The 12,003-nt window shown below is 35.6% G+C and overlaps 2 protein-coding genes and 1 long non-coding RNA gene across 4 annotated transcripts in view; 2 read left to right on the forward strand and 1 right to left on the reverse strand.

The window, feature by feature from the left end:
- The first annotated feature begins 1,759 nt into the window (after positions 1-1,759).
- Positions 1,760-3,471, forward strand: LOC123684226. The gene is made up of 3 exons (XM_045623402.1): positions 1,760-2,452; positions 2,507-2,744; positions 2,802-3,471. Exons 1-3 carry the CDS (start codon positions 1,956-1,958, stop codon positions 3,045-3,047), a joined length of 981 nt encoding a protein of 326 aa, XP_045479358.1. The 5' UTR covers positions 1,760-1,955; the 3' UTR covers positions 3,048-3,471.
- LOC123684227 overlaps positions 3,253-12,003 on the reverse strand; it is a 28,664-nt gene continuing 19,913 nt past the window's right edge. The window contains exons 2-5 of one of the 2 annotated variants that reach the window (XM_045623404.1): positions 6,866-6,937; positions 6,212-6,301; positions 3,925-3,995; positions 3,253-3,388 (exon numbers count right to left, since the gene is read on the reverse strand). In XM_045623404.1, coding sequence (XP_045479360.1) covers positions 3,364-3,388; positions 3,925-3,995; positions 6,212-6,301; positions 6,866-6,937 — 258 coding nt within the window. In that variant the 3' untranslated portion in view covers positions 3,253-3,363. Of the gene's footprint in view, positions 3,392-3,924; positions 3,996-6,211; positions 6,302-6,865; positions 6,938-12,003 lie in introns of both variants that reach the window. The other variant, XM_045623403.1, reaches the window with a different exon arrangement.
- LOC123684228 lies at positions 4,081-5,368 on the forward strand. The gene is made up of 3 exons (XR_006748116.1): positions 4,081-4,500; positions 4,724-4,865; positions 5,190-5,368. It is a non-coding gene; the product is annotated as an uncharacterized LOC123684228 (long non-coding RNA).

Below are 12,003 nucleotides of genomic sequence, written 5' to 3' on the forward strand. Positions count from 1 at the left end.
AATCACTACAGGGTATTAATGTAATGAGGGCTCTGTGCAGGACATGGTGGGGTAGCCACCCATCGACCCAGCTACTTTTATATAAAGCCACTGTTCGCCCTTTCCTTGACTATGGTGCCATATTTTATGGGAAATGTCAGAAAGCCCTTCTCAATAAACTGGACCGGGTCCAATATTCAGCTTTGCGCACAGCAATGGGATACATGAAGTCTACCCCCATTCCCGTTATTATGATGGAGTCTAATGAACTCCCCCTCAAATATCGTAGACTCTACCTAGCAACCAAATTCGTCACAAAGTTGCATCGAATCTCTAACGATCCTGTCCTTAATAAAATCCTCTCCCTTAAAAATTGGACTTCTGCTGGCAATCCTCCACCCATAATAGAGTCATTCTCTCTAATTAATAATTCAGAAAGTTTCTACTCCTCGTACCAGCTTCCCTGCTTTTCTCATGATTTAACTGTCCATTCATCTTTCATACCATATATTAACTTTGACCTTTCAAAGGATTCTCCCGATAACTCATTGCCTTTTACTACTCGTTGCTCTAAAGATTTCCCTGACCATATAATGGTGTTCACGGATGCTTCCAAAACTCCTACTCTCACAGGCATAGGTATATATAGCCCTGTGGGTATCTCCATGTCTCAGAAAATACCTGACCATTTTTCTATATGTTCTGCAGAATTAATCGCCATTTTAGAAGCAACAAGAGTAATCAAACGAAAAAATCTGAAAAGATGTCTGATTATCTCAGATTCAATGAGTGCCCTTGAAAAAATATCGAAATGGAGGAATTCAGCTAAAAACGACCATATCACTCTCGCAATTAGAGCAAACCTGTTATTTCTGAGTGACCATGGTTTCTCTATAAAACTTATATGGATCCCAAGTCACACTAATATACAAGGTAATGACATGGCTGATAATCTTGCAAAACAAGGTTCTGAGGAATCAGTTATCAAGAGGGCAGATATTAGTGACTTTTGGCCTAGATACAAGAGAATTGTTTGGGAAAGATGGAGAGAAGAGTGGAAGGTCAGTATCGGGAATCGTACCTTTTCAAAATATGTCCACATTGGTTCCTTTGGAGTCAAACCGTGGTTTAAGGGGATTGATCTTTCAAGGGGTAACATTGTGACAATGAACAGGTTAAGATCTGAGCATTGTTGCACTCCGTCTCATTTGATGAGGATTCATGTTGTTGATTCAGATCTGTGTGGTTGCGGAGAGAGGGGTGACATCCCTCACATATTTTTTAATTGTCGAGATAATATGATGAATTGCTCAAGGCTCTATGATGATCTCATAAATACTAGAAGAATATCGAACTTCCCTCTTAACATATATGACTTGATATTTTCTAATGATATTACAGTGTACATTTTGTTGTATAATTTTTTGTTGGCTTCAAAGATTAAGTTGTAAACTCCTCACAAATGTAACGTCTCAGTAATAGGGTAAATCCCAGTACATTTACCTCCTCCGAGAGTTTAACGGTTAGTCAGGCAGTATAAAATACCGTACGCAGACAGTGATTTGGAGACAGAAATGCAGCCCATTCCTTAGATAGAAGATTGAGGAGAAGAAGAAAATCCTGAATCCAAGTTATCTGAAGTCTGACAGTCCAAACAGAGTCCGGCAACCTAAGTTACTTTTGATGTGAGAAGAGAACCGAGAAGGTTATTTGTTCGATGTGCGAATGGCTGAGTCCTAGCACATAGTAAAGGATATAAGAAGAAGAAGAAGAATTGATTGTTCTATGCTTCTTTATGTAACCTAAATCTAGGCTTGTCTAAATTATTTTTATAGATTCCTATTATTATTTATCTTTGTTCAAACTTTTTACTCTAGAAAGCTATTTCTAGTTTTCGTTAAAAATTTTGTTTGTTTTATAGGTGTATATTTCACTTGAACTAATCTGAGGGTAATCTGAGTATCTGTTTGTATTACATGGGATCTTTAGAAAATGAACTTGCAGAAGTTAAATGTTTATGTGAAAATGTTGTTCAAGGCTCAAAACTTGTATCTTGTGTCAGCTCTATGGTGCGAGTTGAAATAAAAAGAACTCAATTCAAGAAAATTATTGTCTGCCTATATTTTCCTCGAGAATATCCAAACTCTCCAATCTTGGTCGAGTTGAAGAGTAAAACATTGTCAGCACATCTTTTAGAGAAACTGACGCGCTCTTGTGAAAAAGAGGCTGAAAAGTATTTGCATCAACCACAAATACTGATTGTATTGAAGTTTTTAAGAAAATATATTGACGAAACTCCTTTAGCATGTTGCTATGATGAAATAAACGAGTTGAAGTTGAAACTAGATCAGAATCAAGATGAGATGAAATTGAGACAGAAAACTTCTTCGATTATTTTCAAAGTAAAAAGAGATAGATATTTCTTAGAGTGTAGAATTGAAATACCAGATGATTATCCATTAAAAAAAATAGAGTAAGTATATTTCAATCAAGCTTCACAATTATAAATATAATGTACCTACTTCAGGTTTGAAGAAGTGAAAACAAATTTCTCAGCGGCCTTGAACACACATATTATAGCACAAGCTAAAGAGATAGCTAGAAAATGTGTTGAGCCTCCTCTAAAAAAGAATAAGAATGAGGCTCCTTTTCAACCCACTCCTTCCCTGAAGAAAACTATAGAATTTCTTATAAATTGTGTGAAGAATTTTCCTCAAGAAAAATGTCAAATCTGCGATAAACTCTGTCTTCCTGAAAATCCAGCAGTAAATATTACTCCAGTTACAATCTCATATTCACTTTCTTAATTTTATAAATTTCAGTTACTAGAGCTTGATGAAAAATCACCCAACCACATTGAAAGGGTATATTGTGGACACCTTTTACATTCACAGTGCCTCTTGGATTTTATGAAAAAGCCTCCTTTTGGCAATAAGAAGTGTAAAATATGTGGTCATAAATTATGTCATTTTAAGTGGACTCTAACTGATAAGTTGGCAGAAAATCGTTGGGCTCATGAGCAAGCCAGGGAACGTGAATTAGCAGAAGTAACAGATTTTTTCAATTAGGTCTAATGTACTCTCGAATTTCAATAAAATTATTTTGATTTATAATCAAATTTCAGTATTGGGATAGAAAGATATTAGTGGTAATTCTGATAATAACACTACAAATTATTGTAATATATTCTTTTATTATCAATCAATGTGTTATGTAAAAACAAAAACTAATTGATTTTCATTTTCAAATTTATATGCTGATTGTCTTGGTTCAGTCCAAAGTTACACTATTTCCAACATGTTGAGTTCTTTAAAAATTGCTTCAAATAAAGGATGTAATTTCATTCTTTTTCTAATTGGCATTCAACTTCCTTGTTTGCATTTTCTATGTTTGCACTGTTCCATTAGAGCTGCTAGAGAGGAATAATACAATATATTTTCTGATAATACTAATATATCTGGAATTGGCCAATAAAAAACAAAATATTTATTATCCTTCCAAATTTATTTCATCTCCTTAAAGTATGAACTTACACTACCTCCAATGAATATTCTGATTATTGAAATATATTCAATTTCAGCAGTATAATTCATTACTCTCCTCAAATTCTCTTTTATGTTTTTTAACAGGTGAAAACAGTTATCAAAGAAAAAAAAATTGGAAATTATACAGAGGAAAAATTTCACCCAGAAACACACCAGAGAAACATTTTAGTTACAAGAAAGATTTGATGAGTATGTGAACATTCTTTATCATGGCCCAAAAGTTTTAGTTCTCTTTCGAAAATTATGAAAAGTTGCAGTGCTTTGGCCAATTCCGCGTATATGTATGGAATCCATTCGTGTAAACTTAGTAAAAAGCAAGTTTCGGCAATCATTCGTCTAGCAAGGTTTTCAAATTATCAATTTCTAGTACTTTTTTGTCAGAATCAGACCATAAAATTACCTGTTCTTTTGGAGTTCCATTTCCTTAAATTGAATCAAGTAAACCATGTAAGTAGTAAAAGTAGCTGTCACCTGAAACAATACCAAAAAGCCGAATAAGGAAGGCATCCACAGCTATACTAATTCATAATCTCAACCCGAAACTTCGAACGGGTATGCATAGAGTAAGTATATATAGAGGAGAAACTGAGGTACTAAACTCTGAAACAGTAATTTAGTTCCACCAACACCTTCCAGAGACCGCTCGCATCGCTGATTTTCTGTTTACCTCGAGAATTATTTACTTAACCTCAAAAATTTTCAGTTGATCCGTCGAACCTTATTTTTGGTAAGAGATTTATTATGTCGCAGTCAACTTTGAAATCCAACAAATATTGTGTTCCTAACTGTGGAGATATGTATAGTAAACGTCATCGTTTTCGAATGAAGAGAAGCAGCCAACAATTTTCAAACTTTGGCTCGAAAAAGTTAGTTATCCATTGCTCAACTCTAAAACTCCTCAACAAATTTGTAAGAAGTGAAATTAGATAGCCTTAAAGGAATTTGACAACTGCTATCCCTGAATTATTTCTTCCTGGTGAGTTAAATTTTGTTATATTTTCTTCTGTGTAAAAGTTAAACGATAAGCGATTAAGTATAGTCCTCAAGGAGAAGTGCTAACCGTAGACGAATGTTTCGGCTGTCCATAAATATTATCTTTGTTTAAAAACTTACCCTCAATAGTAGTTTTGCATATGTATATATAAATATATATGATTGGCAAGAAAATTATTATTTACTTTTCTATTTATATTTCACAGGATCTTCAAATCAAGGGGAAGATGGAGAAGTTCATGACACTGAAGGAATACATCTCCAAAGTGATGTTGAGAGGGAAGTATCAACAGAGACTTTGAAGAATTTTAAGCACACTCAGAAAACTTCAATAATATATAGAAAAAGGTTAACTGAAAATGAACGTTATCTATCAAAATGTCTGATTGATCAGAGTAGAAAACTGAGAATTATCCAAAAAAAGTTTCATCATACAAAGAGCGGCTAAAAAATGTAGAGAAACTTAATTCATCAGCAAATTTCAGTAGACTGATGAATTATGTTTCTCCAACAGCTTTTAATCGGGCACACTTTTGGAAGTAGTTGTGAGTTCCAACATTTTAAACAAATGGTATATTAAAGTTTTCAATTCTGATTGAGTCAATTAAGAACTATTTATTGCAATAAATTTGATGAAAATATAAGTACTTATGAATGTTTTGCTTCTTACAGATATCGAGGACAACAATTAATTGACACTAGAGGCTGTGGGCACTGCAGAGCTGATGATTTTTATGGATAAGCTGTTTGATAGCCTGAATATGCAATTGTGAAGGACACATTAAAAATTTGGCATACTAGAAATATTTAAAAAAATGTAAAATTTTAAATAGATGATTTTTTTATATGAATTTGTGTTTTCTCTGAACTTAAGCCTCTATTCTTGTCAAATATATTGGATGTGAAAGAACTCGTACAGGAATATAATGGTAATATAGCTCATTCAAAAAGAAATGCTTATTACCTTATTTTCGTACGTTGTTTATTTTCACATTCAAAATCTTGAATTGAATTGAAATATTTTCAATACAAAGCATTTCAAATTATCGCGCGCTCATTTTATAATTTCACAAACAACCGCAAGAGGTCGCTGAAAGCAGTGTTAATTTTATCATGAGAGTTTCCATTCTATACATACTTGTTCTATGCGGGTATGCACCCCTTTACATTGAAAAACATTTCCATCTTTCAAATGTAACCATGGAAATTGAATTCGCGCATGTCAAACGATGAGACGTATCTAAGATGCATAGAATACCATGCATCTTAGACGTATTCTGAACCGACGGATTTGCTGGTTGCAGGATATCAAATTGGAAATCACAAAATTCTCATAAAGGTGAGACCCCATCCGCGAGACAAGATGAAACTCTTTGTCAGTGCTGGCTCAAGTTTTATTTTTGGCTATGTGGGATTCAGAAAATCAATATTGATGGAATTTTTTCTGATTAATGATTAATCATTTCCATGAAAAACCTAGAGGACCTAGTAGGTCTACTATGGAAGATAAATGACATATGCGCATCCTCCAAAATTGATAAAGACAATAATTTTATAGCCTATCGTTAGATTTTCTGAACTTTATCAACTGGAACTCAGTGGTTACAATCTATCATATATGCAGCGATTATTTTTAACCATTATTTGAACGTTAATTTCATCTAGAGATGATTAGAACTTAAAAATTAACTTACCGAGAATATTAATGTCCAATCAAAAGGAATGCAGCCACAAATTGATAAATTCAATGCGTTCTTTTTTGAATTTAGAAGTGACAAACTCATCTGAAATATATAATGAAAATGAAGAATTCTGTAGGTAATAAATACAATCCAAAAGTTGGAGCATTGGCTTATATTCGATAGATTTAACCACAAATTATAAAAAATACAGTTACTTAATAAACCACAGTGGCGACAAGCGTGGTCTCGTTTTTAATTGGCTGAGTCTAAATATGGAGGCTTTTTGTTTACATTCTCCATTTATTTGATTTTTGGGATTTATTCAAAATATAAGGCCCATTTTATTCAGTCACTGTAGTATTGTTCAGTTAAATAAATTCGTTCTATTTACAAATCAAATATTATCAGGCCCAATTATCTTTATTTTGCGTGTGTCAGTTCGGTTCAGTGAATTATATTCTTAAGTTCTATGTCCCCATTCGCCATTCTTGGGCTCAATTTGAACGAATTGTTGCCACTATGTTTAATTAAGTCACTATATAAAAAGCATAAACATTTAATAACATCATAGATCATAGACATATAATAACATTATTATAGGAAAATTGTATTGAAAAAAAGTGGAAGTTATGTACTCAAGACCTTTGTAAAATACAAAATACTCACTTGCTTATAAGGTAAATTTTGTCTTCCAATGGTGACCTGAATATTTTGAATGATTTCCAGTAATCGATTGTTCTGAAACAATGTTCTTAAATAATATAAGAATAGTTCAAAAATCTTATAGAATCTATAAACTAATTTTTGAACTACCTATTAAGCTCTAATGAGGTAAAATCAATTCCGATCCGTTGATCCGTACGTCATGCAAGTCTTTATGTCGATTTAGTTAAGTATTTGACGTATCACCTTTATACATGTTGTACTCGTAGTTTTGAGAATTTATTCTTTATTTTGATGGATAACATTTCAATCATAAATGAAATTATATTTCGGGACAAATAAATATTTATCGTCATAAGATTCATCGATTAACCTAAGGGGTTTATAAAGAATTTTCTATATAAATTTTATAATACTGAATCTATTGGAAGCAAGAGACTTAGATTAGTTGTTTATCGCTAGATCATTCATGTGCCTTTAGTCCTCGTAGAATTCGGTTCGAACATTCCAAATAAAACACATATTGCTTTGCAGCGTTTTTATTATTATTTTCCTAAATTATGATTTGAACATTCGACTCAGGGCCGGTATTATAAAGGATAACCGACGGTTGAACTGTGCGTCAACTACCAAATTCCGTATTTCTAGTGAGGAATTTGGTAGTTGACGCAACGTTTGAACCACCGGTTATCCCTTATAATACCGGGCCTCATTCGAGTGATAATTTGACTTTACATATACAAACTAAGTTTCACTCTAGATGGATCTGTTGTAACGAAAATATTAGGTAATTTTTTCGATATTTTGCTTAATTTTTCAATGGTACGGGCTACGTGATCAACAAGAAATTTGCATGGAATTAGTGAAATTGTTCTTTTATACATACACTCAGAATCTCAACTAGGTCGAATTTGTTGGTACTCAAATCAGAGAAATAGATAGTTTTGAAATTATAAAAAAAAATTGAATTTCGAACGGAATCTCTAGTCGGATTTTGCCCATTAACGGACTTAGCGTTAGTGAGATATCGTCTTTACGGCCGGACGTACGAGCAGAATTGAATCAGAAGATAGGTTCGTCATCAGTGAGTCAAACCTTATCGTTTGAGATCATTCATTCACTGACATCTCGAGGTTAATAGATAGCGATCTAATCGGGGAACAACTGTTCAAATTAATTCTTGATAAAGGTTATACTGGGTTATAGAAGTTCTGGTCTAGATTTCATAGCCCTATTTCAATGACAGCGTCGTGTATTTTGAAGGTTATAGCTTTTCAACAATATGAATAATAGACTAAGGTATATGTATTCACCTACCAGTTTCTACACATTTCTTTTTTCGGCAACCGTCCGGGAAGCACTTCACGCACGCTTTTTCTCTGAGAAAGTAGCATTTCCTGGCCTAGTCCGGAAAGTACGTACTTCCCGGACTAGGCCGGGAAATGCTACTTTCTCAGAGAAGAAGCACCCGGAAAGTGCTCACTTTCCGGACGGTTGCCGAAAAACTATTTAATTTTTATATTAACTCCGCCTGGAGTACCGTCGGGTGGATTGAGTAGCTCGATGGTGCTACTGCCGGTCCCAAGCCCGGATAAAGGAGGAGGGTTTTATCAACAGGCTAGCTCCCTGCTATTCGTAAAAACTCAACTTGCTAAAAAGCCTAACAAGCGCCTCGGAACTACGGACGGATCACACGGTAAAAGACACAAGCTACGAAAAAGGACTTTGAACATTGGTACTTGGAATGTACAAGGAATCAGAACTAAAGAAGACGAAATCACTCGGGAATTACAAACTTTGAGCATGGACTTGGTGGTGCTGACGGAAACAAAAAAGAAGGGAACGGGCACAGAGGTGATAAATAATTATGTACATGTTTATAGCGGAGTCCCTAAACATCAAAGAGCAAAGAGGGGAGTATCTGTAATGATTCACAAGAAGTATAGAAATAAAATAACAGATTTCGAATTTTTGAGTGAAAATATAATTCGCATTAATATCAATATACATCAGAGACCAGTAACCATTCTAGGGATATACGCTATATCTGATGACGAACCTATCTCAGTGAAGGAGGAGTTTTTTGAGCAAGTCCATGAAGAAATTGGAAAAATAGGGAAAACGAGAGAACTTGTAGTGTTGGGAGATTTCAACAGTCGAATTGGCCGAAAAATCAATGATAGTGTGGTTGGACCTTTTGGAGAACTTAATGTGAATGACAATGGAGAACGGTTAATTGAAATGTGTAAGAACAATCAACTGAAGATAACTAACGGATTCTATAAACACAAAGATATACATACATTTACATGGGTACAACACACCAGGAACTTGAGATCTGTAATTGATTACGTAATCGTAAAACAAGTAAATACAATGCAAATAAACGATGTCAGGGCATATAGAGGTGTCACTTGTGGATCAGATCATTACATGGTAAGAGCCAAAATATTGTTTCCTTATGCATATACACCGAAAGTCGATAGGAAAGACCAAGCAGGAGAACTGGAGAAAATAGATGAGAAAAATTACAATCTAGACAGCCTTACTCATGAGAGCCCACAACAACTATATTGCAGCAGACTTGATGAAAAGCTCTTGGATAGATCAGAGTGGGAGCAGAAGCCTGTGGAGGAGGTTCACGAAAACTTGGTGAGGAGTATCAAAGAAGCCGCGATGGAAGCAATAGGTGTAAAGGGAAGAGCCCGTAGCACTAACATATGGTGGAACAAAGATATAGAAGATCTAATTACCCAGAAAAAGCGGTTGTATCAAAGGTGGACCCATACCCGATTACAACAAGACAAAGACCTTTATTTGGAAAAAAAGAGAATCACAAGGCAAACTATAGCTAATGCAAAGAGAGGAATGTGGGATAGAAAATGTCAGGAGATCAACATGCTCATCGGTGGTAGAAAATGTTCAGAGTCATGGAAATTTATTAAAAAAATCAGATCTAATGGAAAAAATTCTGCGAACATCCAACTTATACCGACAACAAAGTGGATTGAACACTATGAGAAATTGCTCACAGAGGATAGAGATCAATACCTAGCAACTTCGCCAACAGAAGTATCTATTGTCGGCGAAACCGTCAGCATTGATGTTGCCACAATTAAAAGAGCTGTGAAAATGTTAAAAAATGGTCGCGCTGCAGGCCCGGAAGGGATTTCAGCGGAGTTGATCAAGAGCGGGTCTGATAAACTTTTTGAGATGATCGCCTGGTGTATGAATCAATACTTAAACGGTAACCCTATCCCGGAAGAATGGAAGGTCGCTCACATAACATCAATTCATAAAAAGGGAAATAAATTAGATTGTTCGAACTATAGAGGCATATCGGTTACTAGCACGCTTAGTCGACTTTATGGGAGAGTTCTGCGAGACTTGATTGAGATTGAATATGGAGAACAGGAGGAGGAAGAGCAGTCAGGTTTCCGAGCTGGAAGATCTTGCGTGGATAACGTCTTTTGTTTGAAACAAATCATAGAGAAAAGATCAAATACTAATATGGAAACTCACCTTTTGTTCGTGGATTTGCGGAAGGCGTATGATACAGTTCCCGTTAAAATGTTATGGAAAGCACTAGAGGAAACAAATATCAGTTATACTTTAATAAAAGCACTGAAAAATCTCTATGATGGATCGACATCACGAATAAAAATTGGTAACAACGTGTCAAGGAAGTTTAACGTAGATAGAGGTTTACGCCAGGGATGTTGCATCTCCCCGACACTATTTAAGATATATGTAGCAAGAGCACTGAAGCAATGGAAGAAAAAGTGCAGCGGAATGGGGATCGATTTGGGAGAAAAATGCTTATACACTCTCCAGTTTGCAGACGACCAGGTCCTCATAGCGAATGACAAAGATGATCTGGAATATATGGCTCGAAAACTGCACGATGAGTATAAAATGTGGGGTCTAGATATGAACATCGAAAAAACGAAATACCTGCCAATAGGAGCTCCGCCACAGAATATTCAGTTAGAAAAAGAAGAAATTGAAACATGTACCGAGTATACTTACTTGGGGGTTGAATTTGACTCAACAGGAAAAGACGACAAGGAAATTAAGAAAAGAATAACCCAAGCCAGACGAACCATAGGCTGTTTGAATGGAATATGGTGGAGCGCTGATATTGGTAGAAAACAGAAATACACCATCTATGAGATCTTTGTCAAGAGCACTCTAATATATGGCGCAGAAACATGGAGAATAACGGAAAACAACAGGAGGAAGCTCGAAGCGACTGAGATGGATGTTTTTAGACGATCTGTAAGAGTATCCCGAAGAGATAGGGTCAGAAACGAAGACATCAGGCGGCGTATGGGAGTGGATGGATCATTGACAACAGATATTGAAAGAAAACAGCTAGTGTGGTATGGACATGTACAGAGGATGAATGTGGACAGACTGCCAAGGATGACCATGCACTGGATACCATCAAACCGCAGGAAGCGAGGAAGACCCAAGAAATCATGGAAGGAAGGAATAACCAAGGCTATGAGTGATAGGAATCTAAGAGAGGACCAATGGAACGATAGGAACGGGTGGAAGTTAGGCATCGGACAACGTCGCCGGACGTTCTAAAACCGATTATATATATATTAATCTCAACCTGAATGGTTAAAACACTGATAAGTAAATAAATATGTTATAACACATAGCCGTACAATTTCCTTTCACCGTTGTTTTCCGAAGTTTGAGGCTTTATTGTAAAAAACTGGTTATACATTTATTAAATGATAATCTCCAAGAGAAACGTCTGGAGAATACGGCGTGTGGGGTAGGACTTCCCATTTCAACGTTTCCAAGTTTATCTTAACCACTTTCACAACATGGGGTCTAGCATTGTCATGCTGTACAATCACTTCATCATATCTCTCGTTGTATAACGGCCGATTGCCTTTCAATGCTCGGCTCTAACGCATTAACTGCGTTCGATAACGATCGCCTGTGATTGTTTCAGTCGGTTTTAACAACTCATAATACACTACGCCGTGCTGGTCCCACCAAATACTGAGCATGGTCTTGGAACCGTGAATATTCGATTTGGGAGTCGACGTGGAAGCATGGTCGGAATATCCTCATGATTTTCTACGCTTGGGATTATCGCAATGAACCCATTTTTCGTCTTC

Source organism: Harmonia axyridis, chromosome 7, assembly GCF_914767665.1.
Source record: "Harmonia axyridis chromosome 7, icHarAxyr1.1, whole genome shotgun sequence".
NCBI lineage: Eukaryota > Metazoa > Arthropoda > Insecta > Coleoptera > Coccinellidae > Harmonia > Harmonia axyridis.